Source organism: Gossypium arboreum, chromosome 2 (genome assembly GCF_025698485.1).
Source record: "Gossypium arboreum isolate Shixiya-1 chromosome 2, ASM2569848v2, whole genome shotgun sequence".
In the NCBI taxonomy this organism is placed as follows: domain Eukaryota; kingdom Viridiplantae; phylum Streptophyta; class Magnoliopsida; order Malvales; family Malvaceae; genus Gossypium; species Gossypium arboreum.
In genome coordinates this window covers 111,166,819-111,193,943 of record NC_069071.1, presented here as the reverse complement: position 1 = coordinate 111,193,943, position 27,125 = coordinate 111,166,819, and the positions used below count along the sequence as shown (strand labels likewise).

Genomic DNA, 27,125 nt, shown 5'->3' with positions numbered 1-27,125 from the left:
TTTTAGTACATTATACAATTTATAAACATTCGAACAATGGGGTTTAGTTTATTTCAATAGCTTGTTGTCTATCATTGAACTAATGCCTGGTGATCGAAGTGAGGCAAGTAGAAGCTTGCCTTTGGCTGTTCAAAAACAATACTAAACAAAAAGGTTTAAATATTCACCATTAAATTCTTTGTCACTCTGTTTATAATCTGAATTTTTATTGTTATCATTTCCAAATTCGTATGGGATTATTACATGGTTTGGAATCCAACAAGAATAGTTAGGTATACCCAAGTTTTTTAAATAAATTCATTTGAAGTGTTTGATGCTTACTATTATATGCAGTGTAGGGGCCACTGTCTGCCTAACTATCCACTTCTTCTCCCATGGTCATTTGGATGTAGAGAAGCCACGTTTCCATTAATGAATAATAAAACTTTTAATACTAAACAAAGTCAATATTTATTTCCAAAATGAATTTGATGAACACGTAGTATATTACATCTCTTTCACGGGGCCTTTAATTGAATAATAATTAATATTTTCTTTTTAAATATTTAGAATCAAACACTGAATTAATAATTTCAAGATTTTTTTTCTCGAAAGATGACTTTGCGATGATTATGAAATAGTTATGGTAATTGTTATTTTATAAGATAAAAATAAAAACAATATATTATATAATAAAATTGAATTTTATTAATTGACACCAATTTTAGCAGAAAAAAAAAAAGGAAAAAGAAATCAAACTATACCCACATGTCTTTTCATTTGAGGGCATACTTTGTGGTCCATATGCTTATGTAGGGGTTACAAAAGCATGAATCATGTGGCTTTATAGTGTGCATATGGGGGCATTGGGCGTTTTCAAACATTTGTTGTGAACATTTAGAATTATTTTTACTGATTTTTCAACCTTATTATCCCATTTAATTTCATACATGTAGGCCAACTTAGGGTTATAGAGTCTTCACCTACATTAACCTTATCTATATTTGTATAATTTCAACCCCACCTTAAGCCACATTATAATATATTAATTCTGTGCTTTAATTTAGGGATGATTGAATCCAACTAGTATTATGAATATTGTATTTTTTTTAATCTTATTAAATTTAGGAAAGAGGTTGTCGAGGTTTTGATATATGCTAGCATTGTATTTCATGTAATTAGCTTAAAAAAAACTTAGGTGTTTTAATACTAAGGTTCGAGTTTTTTCATATGAAATTATTACCTTTAGACTTACAGTTTTATTATATGAAATTGCTATACCTGAGTGTTGTGTAATATTTTAATTTTTATTAGTTTGGTTTTACTTTATAGTTGTTTTAACGGTAAAAGTATTATGGTGGCATTTGTAGTAAGAGTTGAATTGTATTTTGACCTATTTACTCAAAAACTAGGTAAATTAGTCCATGTACATTAGATCAAAGAGCAAACCAATCATTCTATTAAAATTTCTATCTATTTTTACTATTAAAAACTAACACATATATGTTAGCATGAGGTACACGTAACATGCTACGTGTAACACTAGAAATGAATGAAATTTTTAAAGAAAAGATCAATTTGCTATTTGGTCTAATGTGCATAAATTAATTTATCTATTTTTTAAGTAAAGAAAGCAAAATTCAATATAATTCTGTACAACGGCCTCCATGTTACTTTTATTTTATTTTTACATATATCATATCAATTTAATCAATATTGAATTATTTTCAACAAAAAAATTAAATATAAACATAAATTGAAGTTAAGTTTCCATAAAATTTTATATAAATCTCATTCACTAAATTCCTTAAATTTCAACAATTGAGCTCAAATCAATGATTTAAAGCATTTGTATATTCAATATTTTATGGGGTTGAGATTGAAATAGTTTAAAGATGAAGTTTCAGTTTCAATAAATAATGATTTATGAAAACCAAAAAGTTGGGTCCTTTCTTATTTCACCTATGAATCATATTGTTGTTTTCGTACATCAACAAATTGTACTTATTCTTATCATTCAATTCACAACTTACAACTTAACTTCATGATAATTGAGACTTTACATCCTCTTATTTACCAAAAAAAAAATTGAATTAAAAAAAAATCTAAACCTAACTTTAAACAAATATTTTAAACGAATTTAATCTCATCTTTTTTTCGCTTCAACAAATAAATAGGTTTAAGAGTATAAAAAGTCCTTAAATTTTTTCAGAAAAGCAATTAGGCCCTACTTTTTTTGTACTTAATTGGATATTTGAACTGTCAAAATACATAAAAAAATCCTCAAACTTTTTCAAAAAAAAATTAAACCTTTATTCTTTTTTTTCACTCAATTGGATGCTTGAATTGCCTAAATGCATTAAAAAGGCCAGGGCGAATCTAGGGGGTTGGCAGGGGCCCAGCCCCCTTAAAATGGAAAATTTTTCATATAGGCCGCTTATAATTTATAAAATTTTAAATTAGTAATAGTAAAATTATACTTTGTCCCACCAAAAATGGTAAAAGAATTGATTTAATCTTCTAAAAATGATAAAGATGTATGCTATTAAAATAGTGAGATTGTATTTTACTATTATAAAAATATATAATTAATTCCAGCTCCTCTCCAAAAAAAATTTTGACTTTACCCCTACCCCTTAAATTGTATTTTTAGATCACCACTAAAAAAAGACTTTTTAACTATTAACTTTAACATTGAGCATTAAACTAATACTTTACAGGCCAAATTGTAAACTCTTTATCTCTAAGGACTAAAGAAGTGAAGAGTTTTAAGATTGAAGTTAAAACTATATATACTTTTAACCTTTATGAGTTGTAAATTCAAAATTTAATTTACTTACTAGAATTAATTTTAAAAAATAAATGATTTGAATAATTCGATTCAATAAATTTAAAATTTATTTTTTAAAAAATAAGTTAAAATTTAATCTCATTATGAAGTGGGCCCCACTATTTCTCTTATCCTAAAAATCACTGTACACGCGTCAACTTAGCATATTTTTGGAATTCCCTTTTTGCTTTAAGCAAGATTCACCCTTTTAGCCTCTTCTTCCCATGTGGTCCCACCACTTAATCAAAACCCTTCTCTCTCCCTCGCGTGTAATTCCACGAATAGAGGGTCCCACATGTTTAGAAAGGTCAAGAAAGCAACCAATGAGAGGAGAGTCGAGTCTCGCGGCAACAGCCCCACCTTTAGGCTATTTTACTAAATTAACTTAAAAAATTTTGATATTTATAAAAATGACCCAGTTTAAAAAACAATAACAAAAATAACCTGAAATGAACAGTAAAATTGGGTTCTGGCTTGTCAATGGCCGGCATCAACTAGTATTTTACACTCATGATTGCCAAATGATTGTGTCAGGCTTTAAAAAATTAATTTTTTTAGTTTTGGCCTGTCAATGGCCGGCACCAGGGTAATTTTTTTTTAAAATCGTATCATACTGGTATACAAAATACGAGTTTTTTAAAAAAAAATTTGGTGCTGGCTTGTCAATGGCCGGCACCAAGTACAAAAAAAAAGACCAAATTTTTTAAAAAAAATTTTTTTGCTGTCCAAAAATACGAGTTTTAAAAAAAAAAATTTGGTGATGGCCTGTCAATGGCCGGCACCAAGTACAAATTTTTTTTTTAAAAACTAATATTTTTGGACATCAAATTTTTTTTTAAAACTCGTATTGGTGCTGGCCATTGATAGGCCAGAACCAAAAAATTTTGAATCTTTTTTTTTGTACTTGGTGCTGACCATTGACAAGCCAGCACAAACAAATTTTTTTTAAAAAACTCGTATCTGGTGCCGGCCATTGATAGACCAGCACCCAAAAAATTTTTTTTAAAAAAAAACCCGTATCTGGTGCCGGCTATTGATAGGCCAACACTCAAATTTTTTTTTTAAAAACTTGTATTTTCAGCAGCAATTTTTTTTTAAAAAAATTGATTTTTTATACTTAGTGCCTACCATTGATGACCAAAGACCTAAATTTTTTTTAAAACTCGTATTTTCGGACAGTAAAATTTTTCTTTAAAAATTTTGATTTTTTTGGTACTTGGTGCCAGTCATTGACAGGCCAGCACCAAATTTTTTTTTAAAAAACTCGTATTTTGTATACAAATATGATACGATTTTAAAAGAAAATACCCTGGTGTCGGCCATTGTCAGGCCAAAACTCAAAAAATTAATTTTTTAAAGCCTGACACAATCATTTGGCAATCATGAGTGCAAAATATTAGTTGGTGCCGACCATTGACAGGCTAGAACCAAATTTTACTATTCATTTCAGGTTATTTTTGTTATTATTTTTTAATCTGAGTCATTTTTATAAATATAAAAATTTTTTGGGTTAATTTAGTAAAAGAGCCCCACCTTTATTTATATATATATTCATTGTCAAGTTTGTACTCTCTATTTCTCCATTTGACACGTGTCGGCTCTTCTGTCACGTGACCAATCTGCCCCTTCCTTTCGTGGCCTTCTTCCATAGCTTCCTTTCCCTGCTTACTCACTTTCCCTTTCAAATCAGTCTTTTACCCTCCTTTAATATTATATTTACACAATGTTTGTATCTCACAATATTATACATTTAAGACATCAACGATAAAGAAAAATAATTAACACTACAATCTTTTTACACTTTAAAATATAGATAATAAATTATTTATTTTAATTACGAAAATATATTTTTGTAATTTTTTCATCCGAGTTGATATTCGGTTAATTCATAGCACTAAGTTAAGAGTTTAAATAATAATAAATATATAAAACTGATAAATATAATAAAATATACATAATACAATAATGTAATTATTATATTAAAATAAAATTTTAGTTTAGTGATAAAATTAATATTTTATTGACGTAAATAGCATGATTAATTCCAATTACATGCAAAATTTTTATTGATTTTAAAAAAATTAAAATACCCTCTATTCATATAACTTATTTCAATTACGAATGAACATTTTTGTAATTTCACTAACTGAGCTGTTGGTCAATTGACTCGTGATACCAACTTAACCAAAGACTTAAATAATAGTATAGATTAGATTCCATAACATCTAGTTTGTGAATACAATTTTTTAAGTAATTATATTTTAAAAGAAAAGTTAGAGTTATATGAAGTGTTTTGCATAGGGTTGCAACATCTCGAATAGTATTGTGAATACTATTGTAAGAGTTGAGTGTAAAATTTAAAATTTAAATATATTTATTATTAATTAATACAAAATATAGTTTAACAATTGTAAGTAATTTATTTGTAATTTAAAATTTTTAAATTAATGGAATTTTGTGTGTGTTAATTTATGAATAAAGATTTGATAGTTAGAAAATTGTTTAATCAAGGGCATTATCTTTTTCAACTTTATCATATTATCTTGGTGAGATCAATTGGTTGGAATCTATAAAAAGAGACAACATCCTTTCAAGAGGTAGCATCAAATCTACTCAAAATGACACCTTCTTGTTGGTGCATTTCTAGCAATATTCTACCATTTATAATGAGTGTTTGGTGCCTTCAATAGCAAGGTCTTTCAAAGCAAGAAGTTCTCTTAGAGATCCAAGCATTTTCCTCACTAGTTTTAACTAGGAATATTTCTACCCAAATTAGTTTTTCCTCACTAGTTTTAACTAGGAATATTTCTACCCAAATTAGTGAGGAGAATAAAATAGAAAAAACCTAAGTTGAGAAGAGTATTGCTTTCAATTCTAAAAAAAAAAAACTGTTGAAAATGCTAACAACACTACTTTTAAAAGGAAGAAATGGTCTTTCAATGTCAACTAGAGTGATGAGGCTAAAGATACAAAGCATTTAAGCAATTATGTTGCTTCCACTGCCAAGTGAAAGAGTTTTACTTTCGATATTGTACCATAGAAATAGATTACAGAAAGTCAATGATAGTGATAAAGATGCATTGTAAAACCCCTCACCCATCCCCGTCGTTGGAGTCGAGTTACGAGATGCTACAGCAAATAACAGAACAGTTACATGTGATTTTAATTGAGAATATATTTAAAAAACTCAATAATTCTCATACATTCACACAAATCATGTTATGCAAACAAAATCAGGTTTAAATCGAGCTTACAAAAGCATCTAAAATCAACTCGGAATCAATCAATGACTATTTTGAAACTTTTACAAAAAATAAGGGCAATAATGCAAAATAGGAGTCACATGACCATGTGCCTAGGCTGTGTAATAGGCTGAAACCGTGTAGTATTGGAGTAACATGACTGTGCATCCAGGTCGTGTAACTAATTGTGACCGTGTGGATCAAAGTGCAAAAATTCAACAAAAGTCACACGGTCATGTGGCTGGGCCGTGCAACTGACTGAGGCTGTGTGAAAAGTTAAGTGACCAAATCTACAGTACTCACATGGGCATGTGGTCAGCCCGTGTGAAAAGTGGAAACGTGTGTCCAAAATTTCCCCAAATTCTAGTGAACACACAGCAGTGTGTCAGCTTGTGTAATGTAAAAATATGACAATTGATGCATGGTACAATCTAACTCCTAGAAATGATGCACCTTTTAACCAACATAAACCTATCCAGAACTTGTTCATTCCCTGATAAAACATAATATAACATATAACATCCTTTTAAAACATCTAACCAATATGCCACATTTGGCACCGAACAATACAAGATTAAATGAACTATTTCAAACCATTCAAGCAACTTAACGCACCCTAATACATGCAACATATAACTGAGTTTAAAAAATTAAAGTCTATTAAATCAGGAGATGAATAGTGTGAGCTTCGAGATGATCTGATAGTCTTGCTTTGCAATCAAAAATCTACAATTAAGGGAAGAAAACGGTAAGCATATCGAAGGCTTAGTAAGTTCATACGAAATTTAACTTAATTTACCTAACAATTTAACCAATAGAATTTCAAAGATGCATAACATGAAACTTCTTCAACATCCTTAAGCATTCTTGTACAAGTTCACAAAACAACCACAAGTTAATATATTGACATAGTAAGATCAAGGTATTCAAATCACCATCATGTGCCACCATACTAATTATTTTCATGCTATTCTCACATTTACATTTTATACACATGTCAACCAAGTTCATAATCACTCTTCCCTACTGTTTGCACCTTTAGTGCATTTGTACATTTCCAACCCTGTACAAAATAAGTTTAAACAAATTTCAAACAATACATTTTAAATAATTCAATACAATCCAATCCAATATCAATATCAATTTTTCAATACTATATGCATAATCAATTCAATTTTTAACCACTTTAAAATATTAAAATCATATCATGCACAATTATATTGTTACTCATGTTATCTGAGATAAATGTATTTATTAGCACACATCAAGTTACCTATCTAGGCTAAACCTTTTAAAACGATATCAGATTACTCGTCCGAGCTAAATCTGTGTCTCAAGTATCTCTAATATATCAATTTCTAGTTTGAGCTGAACGTATAGTAGTGTTAGGTTACCAGTCTGGGCTAAACCTTTAAAACGACAGCAAGTTGCTCGTCTGAGCTAAACCAGTATCACATGTATCTTTGGTACATCAATTGTTCATCAAAGTTGAAAATATATATTCGTGTTAGGTTACCCGTCCAGGTTAAACCTTTAAAACGATAGCAGGTTACTCATTCGAGTTAGTTTCACATGTATCATTGAGCCTGCAAACAAATGTTGGATCTCAGAAATCATTAGAATCAACCTATAACCTTGTATGCAAGACTTTATTATGTTGATTGGGACAAATCTCAACAATTCGTACTATTTTAAATTCTTATTAGTGTATACACACTTTTCATAGTTTAGATAGCAATTCATATACATTTTAAACCTTGTAACATCATCATATACATGTCATCCTATCATATAACAATTTTGCATCCATTTGCTATCCCGCATCTGTTCATATTTATCATAATTTACAATTTAGCCTATTCGATGTCCAAAACAATATATATAATTAACAATTTAAAACTAAAGAGCAAATAAAAAATAATACAAACATATCATGAATTAATAAAGTAAGTCCCATATGAACTTACCGGAAAACGACAACTATAAAATGTCAAGGATTAATATGTAATTTCTCTTATTTCTCGATTAACTTTCAATTGATTTAATCCCATATCTATAATAATTCATTACAATTGATCAATTCCAACAGCCTTATAACATCTTAGTAAATACATATAACAACTTAATTTATTTTAATACAATTTCCTAAAATTTTTCTTCAATTTAGTCCCTAAAATTAAAACTATCATAATTTTCATATTTAAGCTCATTTTTTCATTTTGATTTCAATATCATCTCTATACAGCCCTCTAATTTCAATAATTATAGGAATTTCATGTCAACTTCAAAATATTTCCTTTTTAGTCCCTAAACTCAAAATTAACAAATTTCATTTTACAAATTAGTCCTATTACATTTCTAAGCTTCAAATCCTATCATTAAACATACAAAACCATTAATGAAAATATTTACAAACTTTAAAAATTTTGAAAATGGAGGTATGATTTAGCTAAATCGAGCTACAACAATCTCAAAAACATAAAATTTACGAATAATGGGTTAGAAAATGCTCACCATGCAATGATCGAAAGATTGAAGCTTAAATGACGATTTTCTTCTTCTTCCTTGTTTTTTTAGGTGAAGAAAGCCAAAAAGATGATTATAGTGATGCCTGTTGTTTTATTATTTATGTTGATTACATTATTTATCATATAACCTTAATTTAATTAAAACAAATTCTTTTAATATTATTATAAAGGACATCCACAACCGTCCATGCTATTCTTTTAAGAAAATTTCCATTTAAGCCCCTGAACAATTCTATTTAAGCCTTTTAACAATTAAAAAGCTATAGCGATTAACTATTACGATTTTTATGATTTAGTCATTATACCTTAATTAGTCACTAATTCGGCAAAATTACCTATCCTAAATTCAATCCACCTATATAAAAACTCTATAAATATTTAATAAAAATATATACGGGCTCGATTTTCGAAAGCAAGATCCCGATACCTCAATTTCTAAAATCACTAACTTTAGGCCAACCACTTATACCTTGACTAACTTTCCAAATAACCAAAATTATTAGACTAGAATTCAATATAATATTGTAATGACCTCGTAGATCTTAATAAATAACATTTACTAACTCGATTATCAAAAATAGAGTTCCGAAACTACCGTTTTTAGTACTGTTGAAAACCGGGTTGTTACATGCATCTTATGAGAAGTTTCAAGAAACATATTAATTTTAGAGAAATGAAATATAATGTGCAATATGAACGAATCCTTAAGAATACAAATTCAAGATCTTGCAAAGAAAATCTAAAGTTTGTACTAATAATTAAAGAAAATGATGTTTTTATTGGTAAACCAGAATCCAAATTGAAAACTATTGAAACATTATTGAATGCAACAAGGAGCAGGTTAAGATGTTGGGCTTAACGAGTGAAAAACTTGATGAGATCCTTGTTGGATCTAGTACCTTAAGTGTATTATTTTTGTCTATGTACATTTGTATTTTTCGAATAAATGAGTTTAATAAAAAATATTCATGAATTACATCAATACCCTTGGTATATTATCCTTGATTTTTTTTTTCATTCAAAGCAAAATGGAAGCAAATATTGGCTCACTGGTTATCTAATGTTTAACTAATACTAAGCGGTATTATGTGGCCGGGTCGTAATACAGAAAAACAACTTATATTAGTAGACGTACCTAAACATGTGCTTCATCTAATTGGAAATGAGCAAACTAATTGAAAGACTAATATGTCATCTATCAAGTCCAACTGGGGAGATGATTTGTCTTAAGCATCGGAGCGGATGACTCCAAGAAGATAGAGACAGAGATGTGATTAACTAGATTGATAGTACATTAGAAAAAACCCAAGTAGAATAGATCCTATATTCATTCATAGATTTATTCACTTGTGACGTTCATAATGTGACATACCTTAATCTTGAATGGATGATGGGCTATGTATGCATGGCTCGTATACTTTGATGTAAGTAAAAGTCTGAGTTCAAATAGATAAGGATCCGAAAGCTGGTGGCTTGGGTATATGACCTCTGCAGTATGTAGCATCATTCACAATAGTAGAATTCATAGTCCAACTAATGGGTAAATGATATCCTTTCATCAACATTACATAATAGATGAAAAGTAAACATGACCTCGGGTCGTTTTTTTTTTGTGTGATAAATGACTTGGTTACTATTTGATAGTAATTGACTTTTCATGAAAGAAAATGTAATGGTTACCATGAGATAAAAATAAGATCATATAGGGAGAACGAATTTATCCCAAAGAGATTAAGAATACCTTATGAGGGTAATACACTTATGACAAGGTCATTGGGCAAGTACTAATTAAGTAGCTTTCGTAATGGTATGTAATTAGAGAAAGCTCAGTCACAATACTATAGTGGAATGACTTCGTGACTAAATGAGTTTATAATTAATAGGCAAAACGCTAAAACTTAATTATAAATCATTTGAGTCCTAATTATATATGTTCAATCGATCCTTTTACTAGCTCGTTGAAACCAAAAATGAATTGCATGTAAAACCAAATGAAAAGAAATGAATTGAAATGATGAAGTCAAAGAATGGGTTACATTCACAATTGAATGTGTTTTCTCATTGAGTTTAAAATTGACTTGAGAATTAATTTAAGGTTTTCAAATTATTATTTAATTAATTAAATAATTGAAGTTTAAAAATGGAATTAAATTAATTAGTCATTTTGAATCTGTTGAATATGGAAATTAAGTATATTTCATCATAGATTCTTTTATGGTAAAGTTGCTATAACTTTCAACTAATCACGAAGGGGTAGAACTTTCAACAATTGCTACAAGATGGTCGATATAGTGAAGTGTCACAAAGTCACAAATGATGATCTAGAAATCTAGCACCAATATTTGGGGCATGAGAAACTATCAAAATCTTAAAAGGATGGTGAGATATGATTGTCTTATAAGCAAGCCGTAACATTTCAAGAATTTTGTTGTCATTACAGAGTTCTTTTTGGAATATCAATAGTAAATTTTTGGAGAGACTAAGAGTTATTAATCGAATATGTTAGTAGAGTCAAATTTGATACCAAGAAAGAAAAAACAAATAGTAAATTTTAGTATAAACTAAATTATATTTTAGTAAAAGTTTGAGGATCAAAGTGTAATTTAATTATAAAAGGAAAAGGTGGAAGAATAATTAGTCATTTTACATGAAAGTAGCATTGGAAATATATTAATATTTAGAATTGAAAATCAGTATATGGACTAAATTGAAATAGAAAAGAAGAAAAGGGACTTATAAAAAATTTTACCATTAAGTCATATGCAATTATATCATGGATAAGTATGCCAAGTGTCAAAAAGTTAAATGGTGGAAGGATTGAAATGATCAAATAACCCGCATGGTTAAAACATGATGAAAGATATTTTAAAGAGCATTTTTGATATTTTTACACTAAAGGTCATTTTGAAATTTTAATTAGAAAAAATTATCTATTTTATTTGTTTAATCTCATCCATTGGAACAAAATTTCAAGATTAAATATTAATTTGAATTAATAAATAAATAGATAAAAAAAGAAAAAACATAGATAAATGAAGAGAAGTTTCATTGTCATTAATCATGCATCAAATGTAGAAGAAAAACAAAAGGAAAGGAAGATGGTTTTGACCTATCCCATGATTGTAATTAAATTCCATGAAATTTTAGTTAGGATAATATGTAGTTTGCCTTAGATAAGTAATTATTAAATCCAGTTTATCATAGTAATTATCTTGTTTTTTTCTCTTATTTTATTTTAAAAGAGTTTTCAAATATATATTCTCAACAAGAATTTAATAGGTCTGGTTTAAATTTAACTCGAATAAATTTATTCAATTCAACTTGATTCGAATTTCATTTCACCCGAATCGATTTTTAATTTTTTTCAAATTGAGTTAGAATGATAAAATAAAACTTGTCAACTTGATTAACTCAAAATTTTTTCACTTAATTCGACCAAATACTTGCCTCTAATCATATTTTCCTAATATTTACTGGTATGGTAAATTTTTATTAACTTATTAATTAAGCAAGCACTTATTTATTTCTTTTTAATATTCAAATTTAGTTTTGAATATTTTATTATATTGACTTTAAAATATTGAATTATTTTGTTTTTATGTACTTACTAGATTGAGTAATGAAATCTTTGAATTCAATAGAATAAATTTATCTAATGTTAGATGAAAAACATGATCAACTCAAAGATCGTCTAGTTGTAGATAGGTTTTTGAAGGTTGCTAAAGTACCCCATTTCCAATGCGGTCGTTGTTGCTTACAACCTTAGTGGAAAGGTGGAGTAGAGATTCTTACCTTCCACCTCCCCAATGTTGAAGCGACAATCATGTTGAAAGATTAGCCCTAATCACGAGCTTTCTGATTGGAGGAGTTGCTTTAACCAATGTGACTAAATTTAATCTTGAGTCGAAAATGATGTAGTTAATAAGCCATTATCCAATTGACAATGATAATAACAAGGTCGATAAAGTGTAGTTCACTTGACTACATATATTAGTTGAGCATCTACTAGCCACTGATATGAGCTATGAAGAATTCAATAGTATATTAAAGTGTACATATCGTATGCCATCGATTAATATTGCTTATAGAAGATAAGTAAAACCCCCTCTAATGCCACCCAAAAGTAAAGCTCTCACAACAATAACAATTTCAAAATTCAAATTTAATCCAAATATTTAGAGAAGATATTCACTTTCATTTCTTCCAACCATTTATAGATAAATTTTGTTTATAATAATTACAACACTACAATTAACACTAAATTAATCCAAAAACAACTTGAGGCTCACATAATTGCAACCACAAAAATAATAAAAAAACAATATGAAGGGTTGGGCTTAAGAATATTACCTGAAATAGCTTGTATATCTTACTTTATCACGCATGATATATATGGGTAAAACATACATTACTATATAGTGATATAAAACTACGTCATTATTACGTTATTTACGCAACACTCGTGAGTGAGATTTAAATTTAATGATTTTCGTATTTATTTAGTCTATAGAGAAAATACCCAATAATAGTTGCGTCTTGAGACGGGCATTAAAGCAAAGCAAAGAATAATATGGTAATGGTGGGGCTCATCACTTTAAAAGCTGCCTTATTTTTGTAAGTTATTTCAAAAATGGGTCCATCAATGTCCTCAAACACCTCTCTATCTAGGGATGAAAATATATGCTGTGATTTTAAATATTTTTAAAAAGTAATTTTTATGGTAAATTCTAGAATTAGTCACCTAATTATTAATATATTTTTATTTTGATCGTCTAATTATAAAATTTTCAATTTAATCATTAATGTTTTAGATCGTTTTTATTTTGATTATTCTATTAAGCAAAGTGATGATATGATTTTTTCTAATCGATATAATAACATATTTAATCATCAATACTTATATATTCTATCAATTTGATCCTCAAACACATTATAAATATAATTAAAAATAAACACATATAATATTATTTATATTAAATAAAAAAAATTCTTCCCCTCCCCTCTTCCAGTCGTCCCTCTCCTTCTCACCACCGTCCCTCTTATAATTTTTTATTTTAAAAAAACCTTTCCTTTAATTTTGGGTTTTTTTTTTCCCTTTTTCATTCTTTAATTCTGGGTTTTTCTGCTTTTTCAATTATGAATCCATGAGAGCAGAGAGATAGAAAAAGGCTTGTCTTTTGATATTCTTTTTGAGTTAAAAAGTTTTTAAATGACCAAAAAAATAGTCTGTTGCAGAGTTGAAAGAGAAGCAAACGACGGGGACGGAGACAGTGAATAATCTAAGAGAACGTTTAAAGCAAAGACGCCAACAGTTGCTCGACATCGATGGTAAAAAAAACTAACAAATACAAATACAAATTCATTCTTTTTTTTGTTTTTGGTTCTTTTTTCTCATCGATAAGCCTATTTAATAAATTATAGGAGTAGAGGAGAGGGATATTTTTATATTAATAATAATATAATTATTTAATATAAATAATGTTATATGTGTTTATATTTAACTATATCGCTTAAATATAACTATAATTATATTTAATTATATGTTTTGAGGTATAAACTGATAGAATGTGTAAGTATTAAGGATTAAATATGTTATTATATTAGTTAAAAAGTTACAAAATAATAAAGATATAAAATATGAGTGGCCAAAATAAAATGACCTAAAACATTAGTAACTAGATTGAAAACTTTCATAATTGGATAACTAAAACAAAAATACGCTAGTGGTTGAGTGACTAATTCTATACTCTACTTTTTTTTTCTTATAAAAACTTACAATTATTCATAATCTCTCTCAACCTTTAAATAGGAGATTGAATGCGCTTCAATACGCACAACCTTAAAAATATTTAATAATATTTAAATTAATTAGATTAGAATATTAATATTTATATATTTAATATCTGAATTAATACTCATTTTTTTTTTTCTCTATTATATAATATCTATACTAGGTTTTTACCCGAGGCAATTAAATTATTTTAAAATTTTCTAAAATTTTCTAAATGATATTATTAAAAATAAAAAATAAAAATATATATAACTAAAAAGCTAATAAAAACCTACCAACTAAAAAAATTAGTTATAAAAAATGAGACATCTATTTATAATAATGTAAAAGATAAAAATATATCTAATAGAATAGATTTCAAAATTACATAGAATTGATTTCAAAATTAAATTAATTTAAAAATAGAGAAAAATTATTTATTGTAATTTCAAGTGAGTCTTAATTTTTATTTCAATGTTATAAAATGTTGACGTGCCACTTGTCGCACTATGAACTCCTCAAACTGAAAAGTATTGAATCAAGTTATAAAATTTATTTGGTATTTTCTTAAAATTAAGTATGAAATATAGTTAGACAGCTTGATAAATGTGCATTTTAAAATTTTAAAGGTAAATTATTTAAAGGATAATATTAAAATAAATAAAATAAAATAATAAGAGTTGAAAAAATTCAACATTAAATGATAATAGTCTCTTATTTTCTTATTATTTTCCACATTTTATTATTAAAAATTTTATCATTTATTTTTTTATTATGAGCACACTTAAAAATTAGATCATTAAAAATATTAATTTTCAGTTAATTTAATATTTTCAATGAATTATCAACAAGACCTAAAATTATTTCCTATTTTGCATGAATTTTTTAAACAATATATATACATATGGTTAATTATCAAATAATTCAAGTCCATTTAACATTTTATATGTATATAAAAATGTTTTGAAATAACCTAAACATTTTTTGTTTGTTATTTTATTTAAAATTCGTAATTATTTTCCTAGATAATATCATTTTAAAATTTTATCTTGTATTTTCTCCAACATAATATTGAATTATAATTTTTTTAAATATAGGACTAGGCTTGTCTTTTTCGGGGTCCGGCTAAGAGGCAGTTGACCGACCTCCATCCTCAAGATTGAAAAGTTGGCTTGCCTCATATTTTCCTAATTTAACCCTAAAATTTCCACATTGGAACATATATTTTAATAATGTATGTATAACATATACAAAGGATGAATTTGGAATTAAAGAAAAAGGAGTTTAAATTTTTGTTTGAATTATTTATTTATTTATCATTTAGTATTAAATGGACATTAAAATAATAATTTATTAATAAATTTAATTTAATTTTTATATAATCGAAATTTAAAATTTTCATTTTAAATTTAACTATATAAAAATTAAGCTGTTATTTATCGATTAAATTAAATATTTTAATAATAAAAGAACCTGAATATATAATATTACAAATTTTAAAATATAATTGAAGTGTTTTAAATTTGAGACTAATTTAAAATAAGAATCCTAATTTAAAAATGTTGGATGAAATTAATTTTTTTTCTTGAAAATTTCTCTAGGCCTACTTCATTTTCCTCTTTTATTTTTTGCAACATAAATAAATTTTTTTAATCATGAAACCTTCTAGCTTTTTCGATGTTTTTCTTTCCCAAAAGAAATTGGAAATTTGGATGAGAAGTGACAGGCAGCAACAGATCACAGAATGGATTATTTTTAAGAAAAGATCTTATAGAGACAATAGTCTCTCATCATCATAATCATTATTGCTGAGAAAAAGAAAAAGAAATTAATAAAATATAAACAACCAGGGGGGTAAGAAAAAGAAGTACGAAGAAGAAGAAGATAGAATATTCAATTAAAAAAGGAATAGTTTATTATTATTTTAAAAATGTTTGATGTGATATGTATTGGCACTTTCATCTCATGTGTGTTTGCAATTCCATGGATTCCATGAAGGGAACATATCAGTACGATAGTGATCTCTACGATGAACAAAACATGCTTAAATATTTTACTACGTGAAGGCTGAAGCACCATCAAATTATGGATGTTAATGGTATTATATGAATAGCTTCAAATGATTCGCTTCACCATTAAAGAAAAGGGGGTAGAGGTGTAGAGTTCGAGAATCAATGATTGAAGAAGAGGGGGTAGTGTTCCAGGTGAGTTTTTGAGCTTACTTTTTATGGAAAGGGTTAGGGATCCTTTCAGTAGCTGTACTGAAATGAAAAACTCCAAGTTAATGGTCTCTACTCTACGTCACTAATTTAAACTCTAAAGTTTGCTTCCTTGGACAATCCTTCGTCAACTACAAATATAATATAGTATAAAATTCAACAATTATTTTTAAATTTTTTATATAAAAAGTTCAATACCCACTTTATAATTTAAAGTATTATCGAGAGCATAAAAAATAATGATTAAGGTCTCTTGTTGACACGCTAATAATAATGACTCAAATCTTATAAAGAGTTTCAAGTAATTTTACACAATAAAAATTTTAAATTGTAATCAAATTATGGGTTTAAAAAAGTAAATTGATAGTCAATTGGGCCTTAATTTAATGACAAATATAAAGTCTTAAGAACTTTAAAATTTCAAGTTTAAATCTTGTTCAGTATAAACTACATGTGAGCTCTTAGTTCTTATTCTAGTTATTAGTTTATCGTGCTTTATAATAATTAATTTCGGTTATAGTTATTCAAGGTATTGTTTATAATTATAATATGATTGTGCTTCCAACTTTAAAAAAAATCATATATATTAATTGAAAATACAATATATTTAACATATAATTATATTAGAATATATTGCAACTTATAATTAAATTTAATAATAATTAAAATATTTATGTTGAAAACCATTGAATATAAAGATTGAAGATAAAAAATAAAATAAAATAATAAGTAATTAATAAAGACTAAAGTTGTCCTTTTATTTATGTTGATAGAATGTATCAACGGGAGGGAGGTGATGGAAGAGAAGGATACTTGCTCTCTTGTGCATTTAGGTTTATATAGTGAGTCACTTATTGTCTTGTAGTGTTATGTGGCAATTTATATGATGTTTTATATGATTGTGTGAATTGATCATGTGTCAGTTATCGTCATGAAACATGTTATATGTGGTTTTGTCTATGTTATAAATTATCATGGTTTAAACATTTTTAATTGATTGTAGACATTACCCGTGCGATTATTTTTTAAATCTTACATAAATAAGTGAGATTTTTTATGAAAATTTCATGGAGATTTGAATACTTTTTAAAGTTGATATTCGTATAATTCAATGAAGCATTATATTTATAGAAAATAGAAAATATATAAAGTGTGAATGTAGTAGGATAAACTATAGTCCTATTAACATCATAACCTGGAAAGGCTGTCACTGCTCATCACTTTTATACTGCTACTACTATAATTGTTACTGATGTTGATAGTAAAGTATTTTGTTGTTCAGAGAGAGAGTTAATTATTTAAAATAGCTGATCAGTCCCCCTCTCTGATTTCATTCTTTTATTCCCATATAACCCTCTCTTTAAGGTCAACAACTTCTCTTATACTTTTACTAAATCTATTGCTACTGGACACTTCCATAGTTCCATTGTCTTTTTAGGGTTTTCCCTTTTATGTAAAATATTGACTATTATTATCTTGTTAAATGGATTTGGTTTCAAGTAGGTCCAAATTCAGATTTAATTTTCTTTTTCTTATTTCAAATTATAAGAAAAAATAAAATAAAATAAAATAAAAAGTAGGGCATACACAGTTGGAACCTTTATATTCAAATTCACACATTCATGCATTTGATTGAAAGACCCCACCAGCTTTTGTTTTGTTTCAAAGATCAAACTATTCACTTTTTGGTAGGTTTCAAGTTTTATAATATTTCTCAGGCAAGAGAAAACAATGGGTTTTCTTTACATTTCTATATATATATATATATATATACATAATATATTTGTAAAAATCATAATAGTAGCAGTATTTATTTCATTTTGTATTTAATATTCTTTTTGAAGCATTAAAGTAGGTGTGTTATGGTGGTTGGTTCTGTGATCCTTAGAAATTTAATTGCTTTATCTTCAAACTTTGGCATCCAACCACATAAAAAAAAAGGAAAAAAAACATTTAAAATCATAAAAAAAAAAAGTAATAAAAACGATAAAGACAAAGAGATATTTAACGTTGAACTGAGGAGTAGGACCCTCCAACCCTCCATGTTCATCATCATAAGAATTATTCATTGTTTTCTTAAATTATTATAATAATAATTTAATTTTTCTTAATTAGGCTTTGGCGTGGAAGGAGACATTTCCTCGTTTAACAGTTGTTTTGTGATCTTCTGACACAGAAATATTTCATTATTTATTTATTTATATATATATATATATTTTAAAAATTTTCATTATTATATATATATCAGAAATCATTTGTCTGTCATTTTCATTTTCTACTGAAAGATAAAAGGAAACCATTTTGTAAATTTTTTAAATATATAAATTTTTGTAAATGAATGTCATATAGACTACCACTCCTATAAATATGTCTTCCTAGTTTCTTTGAAAGAGAAATATATATATATTTTCACTTAAATTTTGAAAAGAAAAATAAAATAAATGGGAATTAAAGATTGAAGAAAAATTGCCTTAAATCTGTGGATAATGAAGTGAATAAAGATGGGTATCTTTTTTCTCAGCCTTTTTTAATCTCAACTTTTCTCTCTTTCTTTCCTTTTGCCATTTTCAGTGGAGAAGTTGCAGAGATTTTGAGTTTCTCTCTTTTTATATTGTGAAGCTGGGAATTCATTAAAAGAAAAACCCATAAATTCCATAGATAGATCATATTCAGAATCTCTTTCTCATCAATTATGGTATTTTAACTATAATTATATCACCTTTACTTTCCCTTTAGTTGATTCGCAGTGATGAAGATGATCATAAAGCACGTGCACACTCGTATTAACATCAAACCAGGTACTGAATATCAGTAACAAATAAACATGTCTTGTTTTTTCAAAGTTACTTTGTGTTTGATTGAACTTGTTTGATTTGTACAGGATCCACTTGATCATCCCAATATCATCATTTAATTAGTTCCCGTTGCAGCTATAATTTATCAGACAAGCAAGTTCTTAAATGGGTTGATTCCAAGTTTGATGATTGATTGTGAAGAATAAGGTTTTTAAAGTTTTAAATCAAGTTTCTTCTCAGTTTTGGTTTTTCCGTATGTTTTGTTTTTGATTGACAGTATTATTTAATACTTTCAGTCTTTTTTTTTTCTTTTTTTTTTCAGTGAAGTGAAAGCACAGAAAATAACAGCAAACACAACAGAAACAGCATCCGATGGCGACGTACTTTCATGGGAACCCTGAAATCCAAGCACCTGATGGTCTTCAAACCCTCGTACTCATGAACCCTGCTTATGTTCAGTACTCCGACACCACTCCGCCGCCGCAGCCAAACAACCTCGTTTTTCACGCTCCACCACCTCCCCACACTCAACAATTTGTCGGTGTCCCACTTACGGCTACTTCCACCGCCAACCAAGACCCTCCTTCCCACGAAATCTCCCCCTTGCATGGCCTCGTTCAACGCGTCCATTACAACTTGTACAACCCTATTGACCCTTCCGGAGCAGCGCGTGAAACTCCACGCGCTCAGCAAGGACTCTCTTTGAGCCTTTCTTCCCAACAACAACAACATCATCATGGTTACGGATCACATGCACAAGCGGTTTCAGGTGAGGATATGAGGGTTTCCGGTGGGTCGGGTTCGTCGGGTTCAGGTGTGACTAATGGAGTTTCGGGTGTACAAAGTATGCTGTTGAGCTCTAAATTCTTGAAGGCTGCTCAAGAGCTTCTCGATGAGGTTGTTAATGTTAACAATACCGGGATTACCAAGAACGAATTGGCTAAAAAGGGTAGAGGAGGAGGAGACAATAGCAATAGCAGTAAGGCTGTCGGAGAATCCGCGGCGGCAGCCGGAGATGCAGATGGGAAGCAAGGACCCGAACTGACTACGGCGGAGAGACAGGAAATTCAGATGAAAAAGGCAAAGCTAATTAGCATGCTTGATGAGGTATGAACATTATATGGATATTTATTATTTACCATATATAAAAGCATATTATATACGGGAAAGTTGTGTTCTTCTTCAAGGAAAATATTGTTCTAAATATGTACGGTGGATCATTCAATGTTCTTTGTTAGTTCATGATTTTTGGTTTTTCCAGGTGGATCAAAGGTACAGGCAATACCATCACCAGATGCAGATAGTGATATCATCATTTGAACAAGCAGCTGGAATCGGCTCTGCTAAAACATACACATCTCTTGCCTTAAAAACCATCTCAAAGCAGTTTCGATGTTTGAAAGATGCAATAACAGGTCAAATCCGGGCAGCCAACAAGAGCTTGGGTGAAGAAGATTGTCTAGGAGGTAGCAAAATAGAAGGGTCAAGGCTTAAGTTGGTGGATCATCATCTTCGACAACAGCGAGCACTTCAACAGTTAGGAATGATCCAACACAATGCTTGGAGACCCCAAAGAGGATTACCTGAAAGATCAGTCTCAGTTCTTCGTGCTTGGCTCTTTGAACACTTTCTTCATCCGTAAGTACTCTAAAATTGGACCTTGTAACAAAATTCCAATACTTTATTACAGTATCTGATTTGTTTATCTGTATTTCAGGTACCCTAAAGATTCAGACAAGGTCATGCTTGCTAAACAAACAGGGCTTACTAGGAGTCAGGTGTCTAATTGGTTCATAAATGCTCGAGTTCGGCTTTGGAAACCAATGGTGGAAGAGATGTATTTGGAAGAAATCAAGGAACAAGAACAGAATGGTTCAGAGAAGAAAACAAGTAAAAGCCATAACAATGAAGATTCAACATCCAAATCCACTGCACCAGACAAAACTAGTACAGAAAACAAACAGGACAATAATATCCCAAATCAGAATGGTTGTTCCTCAATGTCGGTTTCAATGGGTTCAGCGTCTCCCCTTATCGGTAACCAGTCAGGATTTTCCTTCATTGGATCATCTGAATTGGAAGGGATCACACAAGGAAGTCCAAAGAAACCGAGAACCAATAATGAAGTTACAATGAAGTTTGACAAAGATGGGTACACATTCATGGGAGGAACAACTAATAATGATTTCATGGGTGGTTTTGGACAATACCCCATTGGAGAAATAACAAGGTTTGATACAGAACAGTTCACTCCAAGGTTTTCAGGCAATGGTGTTTCACTCACTTTGGGACTTCCCCATTGTGAAAACCTGTCTTTATCAGGCACCCCTCATCAAACTTTTCTCCCTAACCAAGCCATGCAAATGGGGAGAAGGGTCGACATTGGTGAACCCAATGAGTTTGGGTCTATAAACCCTTCCACACCACACTCTTCAGCTGCATATGACAACATCAACATTCAGAACAGGAAAAGGTTTGCAGCACAATTGTTACCCGACTTTGTTGCATGATTAAACTTACAGGGGCTGCTTCACATTTTCCAGGAAAATGAATGGTAGTGTAAAGATAAAAGAAGAAAACGAATTTCAGCCTAGTATAGGTTTTTATACTTTTTGCCAAGTACAATTTGAGTCCTTTAGACAATTTAGGATTCTCAGCATATATTTGAGGATTGTATATTAATTTTGTAATGGGGGATTGGGATAGATGGATTGATATCATCAAATTAGTTACTTGGGGTATACTTGGTATAATCAAATTCTAGTCCATTTGGGGTATGAATTTATTAGTATTTCTTTAGCAAATTTATAAATTTAGTTCTTTTTTCTGATGTTTAATCAGTTGATAAGAACATAAATAAGATGGTGTCACCATTTTATTACTGCTTCCTTGCTTTGTTTATTTCAACTATATTATTATTCGGTTTAAGTTTTTGTTTTTGTTTATTTAACTAAAAAAATTGTAATTTAGTCATTGAACTATTTAAATTTTTTTATTTAAATCATTGGCTATTATTTTTTTTTAAATTCCGCCAGTGAACTCTAAGTAACGATTCAGCGATCAGTATGGTGGATTACTATCTATCGATGAACAGAAAAACATACCTCAAATTTAAGCCAATTTGACAATCAGTATCCAAGACCAAATAAAAAAAGCTTTTTGAATTTTTTTTCGTAGATTCAGGATATCCAAAGTTACTTCATTAAAAAAATTGAACTATAAAAGAAAAATATGAAAGGAGAGATTTTAATTGGTGCAGGCAGTATGAGAAGAAAAAGTGATATAATATCGATTTTAAAAGCTAAATAACTTAAATTAAAACTTTTAAATAATTTAATCACCAAAATAAAAATATATCCATAATGTAAAAGTTAGAAATTTAACAAGATTTACTATTTCTACTATTAATTAAATGCTTCGAACATTGAAAATATATTGAATCATAAGAAGTGTTTAACGTCAAGATTTCAAATAAATAAATAATGCATAAGTTTACAAAACATAATTTAATTTGTTACTGCTCACGAAAACCTAAAAGATTATGTCTGAATAAAGACAAAACTGCAGCTATAGTCCATCAACATCAAAGTTGTGGAAGGACTTAAAGGGTTATGCTTAATGAAAAAGGTAGCTATAAATACTATTTTATGAGTAAAATTTTAAAAATCTACTCTAAATTTAGTGTATGGCATATTTTGTAAAGATATACGATAAATAAACTTGTCAATTTTCTAAATTTCCATTTTAAAATTTTCAAAAAACAACTCTTTTATTAGGATTTAATTAAATCGATTTCAATACTCTAAGGATGATGAAATTCTTACTATCATTAAAAATAGGTAAATGTTATGTTGTTGAGATTTTCTTTTAAAACATTGATTACGATACTTTAATCACCTCCATATATATATATATATATATATATATATATATATTTAAAATTTGAGAATATTCATGTTATACTTTTAACCGATATTTTTATTTGACGGATATTTTATTTAAATTCAAGTAGCTTAAGATAAAAAAAGTATTTGCTACCAGTGAAGTCTTAATATTATTGGCAAGATTTTGTGCCTTTAAATTTCCAAGTTCAAGTTTCATCATGTGTTGTTGTTATGTTTAGATTTAATTTAGTAGGCTAATTTTAGTTTAAATTATTTTAATTCTTAAACTGTTTATAATTTGTATTGATTCAATTCTATTTTATAATTGAGTTTGTGATCATATTATGTACCCGTAAAGTGAAAAAATATATGTTGAATGAGAAAATTATATCCCATATACTTGTATTATCTTAACATTATTTTGGAAATATCAACTCCGATTAAATGACAAAATTATTTAGGGTTATTAATTTATTTTACTTTTTTTTGTTTGGTACATAAATCTCACCTCTTTTTAAAATTTAAATAAGATTATCAATAATGTTGTTGTAATGATAAGACATATTATATTTATAATGAAAATATTTTTTTCAATTTTAAAGAAAATCACAAATTTCGTGAAAAATAATTTTATAAACTATCAAAACGGATAGAGAAAATAATTTGATCTAAAAATAATAAAAAACTCTAATGGAGTGGAAAATGTCTCACCCCATTTCCAATCAAGGCTCTAATGAAAAGGCTAAATCGCTTTAGCTATGGATATAACATTTTTTGATTTACAAACAATCAAATCAAACAAAGAGCAAAATAGGCTGTTACAATATTTAATCTAATTGTCATTACTATTTTTATATTAACTACAGTTAAACTGTCCATTCAAACTCACCCTTAATATAATAAAATTCTTCTTTGGACAATACCTTATGTATAGGTTAAGTTCGAACTGCATTAGCAACTATTTGTTTTATTAAAATAAGAGTAAATTTTTATTTTTGGGTTTTGAATATACGACATTTGTTTGTCATCCTTCGTAACAATCTCACTAAAAAGATATGAATTTTGGAAAGATGCTGGCAAATTTTTTTTTTTGGTTTCCCCTGAAATATCAGATTTTACAGGGGAGTGGGCTTAGTAGTTGAAATCAAGCATTACTCCAGAGGATAAATTCAAGGTTTTAAGGAATCAAGTTGTTATTTTGTTTCAACATGGGGAGGAAATTTGATGAACACTGTGATGAAGTTGAATATGGGGTTGGTACGATGCGAAAAATATCCCCCCGCACAGAGAGCTCAACAGAGGCAGACATGCCAGATGCAAGAAAATCTCCTCGTCTCACCCCTTCATCTCTCTCTCTAAGCTAACATTCAATTCAAATTCTTGTTAAAAAGTTAGAGAATTTAGTGGTAGTTTGTCAAATTTATAGTCCATGGCAGCAAGAGAATTGTATCCTTCAACACCCTCAGGCTAGAAAATCTTGATCTATAAATCTGCAATAATGCTTGGTTTGCATGATTCATTGGGATTACCACTTTTCATGGTAATAAATTATGTGACTTAATTATTAATAATTATGTTTATTTAATATATGTATTTATCTAAAAAAATGTTGGGATAATTATGTTTTTAGAAAAACACATACAAATTTTATAAATAAAATGAAATTTCATTTACATGACATATAAAGACATATTAAAATTGACAAACAAAAGTTCTTTTTTTTTTCTCTATGTTCTATTATTATTAAATTATTCTATAAAATTGACAAATAAATCGGTAATCTTATTATACACTAATCACTGCTCGATAAACTATTTTCATCAGTATAAAATGTAATTAATTATTGAACTCAAGTTTATTTATTTGTAACTCTTAATTTTTTTACCTAACAGTAATAACCTTAAATTTAGCTGGTTAACACGTGATTTTAAAACTATATATATATATATATATATGTGTATATATTGGAGATACTGACCTTCCAATTTCCATTATAATAATTTGAGGAAGACTAGATAATCAATCACGTCCCCAAAATAAATAAATAAATAAATAACAATCCAACATTAAAAAAGAAAAGTCTACTTAAACAAAATGGCGTGGGTCAAAAGAGGTGGATAACCAAGTATTACAGCAAGGAAATTGAGTCGAAGGTGAAGGTGCGTTTAACCCTAGAAAGTCTTTAGTTGATTCCAATTTCTTTTAAACATTATAAACAATAATATAAATATACATACAAGTTGAAAGAATTATAATATAAAGTTAAATTAAGATAAAACACAATAATTAAATATCAAACAAAATTAAAAACATTAAAATTGAAGATTCACATATTATAATTACGATTTTAAAAATTACACCTTACAATTATATATGATTGATTTAAACGAAAATTAAAATAAATTTATATTTGATTGGTTAAATTTATTAAGTTTATATATAACATATGTAGTTATTAAAATTGAAGGTTTAACTGTTAATGTCAGTTAAATTTTTTGTTGTAACATTTTGAAACGAAAGAAATACTGACTTGGTAGTAGGACTGAGCAAAATCCTTTTCGATTCTAAAAACTTGATAAAAAAATTAATTTTGAATTAAATAGTTTGAGTTAATCAAATTATTCGGATCAATTCGAATAAAAAATTAAATTTTTTGGTTTAACTCGAATATGAATTACACAATTCAAGTTAACAAAAAATCCGAATAAGAAAAGACAAAATTACGTCGTTTTGATAAATGTTTACCTCTTCTAAAGTTAAAAGTTAAAATCATCAAGTTAAAAAGTAAAACTATGTTGTTTTGATAAATGTTTACCCATTAAGTTAAAATGTAAAATCATTATATTGTTCACGTAGTTAAATAATGTTATACTTCGTCTACTAGTTAAATAACTGGTCCATGTAAACACAACATTGAGTATAAATAATATGATTCATTAACTTGACTCGACTTGACTTGAAATTTTTTTACTCAATTTGACTTGATTCGATCGAATACTTACCCCTACTTGGTAGCCAAGTAACAAATAAATTGCAGTTGTAATGGATCTAAATTTAACAAAAAAAAATTAGTAGGGTTCATAATTATTTACCCTAAAAATTGAAAAATAAATAAATTAAATTTCATGAAATAAAAATAAAAGGATAAAATCCAAATATAAAATAAAGGTAAACTTTAAATATAAAAAAGGTAAACTATTAAATAGTTACTTTTATTTGTCTCAGATTACATTTTAGTCACCTATGTTTGAAATGTTATGTTTTAGTCACTTTTATTATCGTATTGCAATATTCTAGTCATTGAGTGTTTATTGCAGTTAACTTAGTTTTTATCTTTCTCCTTCTTTTTTCCTCCCTTTTCCATTTCTTTTAACTAACTTTTTCTATATTTTCTATTTGTTAAAACTAGTCCCTATACTTTTATTTTTTTTAAACAATTAAATTAGGATGATCAATCAAACAAAGGGAAAAGCAGAAGAGAATTGAAAATAAAGAAAAAAAAAAGAAAGTTAAAAGAACATAAAAGAAAAAAATTAAATTGCTTAAAACAAAAAAATATGATGACCAATTGTATAATTTAACCTAAATTTTTTGTTTGAAATGATGATTCAACGTGTCACGTTAGCTTACCGTTACACTGTTAACAACAATTAACGGCTCAATGTCTAAAATGTTACAATATGTCAACATAAGTGACTAAAATATAATTTGAGATAAATAAAAGTGGCTATTTTAATAGTTTACCTAAAAAAAAAATGTATGAAGGTATAATTTAGGGAGAAATTTGCAAATAAAACCTATAAAAATCTCAAGCATTGAGTAAGACCAGGCAAGTAGTTGGTCTACTAATAGTAGTTCTAGACTTATAGTTGTCATAC

General features: G+C 28.0%; 1 protein-coding gene across 1 annotated transcript; it reads left to right on the top strand.

The window, feature by feature from the left end:
* The first annotated feature begins 18,920 nt into the window (after positions 1–18,920).
* Positions 18,921–22,244, top strand: LOC108464442 (BEL1-like homeodomain protein 1). The gene is made up of 5 exons (XM_017764745.2): positions 18,921–19,366; positions 19,450–19,570; positions 19,686–20,470; positions 20,625–21,001; positions 21,081–22,244. Exons 3-5 carry the CDS (start codon positions 19,736–19,738, stop codon positions 21,871–21,873), a joined length of 1,905 nt encoding a protein of 634 aa, XP_017620234.1. The 5' UTR covers positions 18,921–19,366; positions 19,450–19,570; positions 19,686–19,735; the 3' UTR covers positions 21,874–22,244.
* The last annotated feature ends 4,881 nt before the right edge of the window (positions 22,245–27,125 follow it).

Excerpts from the sequence above, each read along its gene's own strand:
- LOC108464442 (XM_017764745.2), top strand. The coding sequence starts at position 19,736 with ATGGCGACGTACTTTCATGGGAACCCTGAAATCCAAGCACCTGATGGT. Across the intron at positions 20,471-20,624 it reads TAATTAGCATGCTTGATGAG|GTGGATCAAAGGTACAGGCA; the intron begins GTATGAACATTA and ends TGGTTTTTCCAG. Across the intron at positions 21,002-21,080 it reads TTTGAACACTTTCTTCATCC|GTACCCTAAAGATTCAGACA; the intron begins GTAAGTACTCTA and ends TCTGTATTTCAG.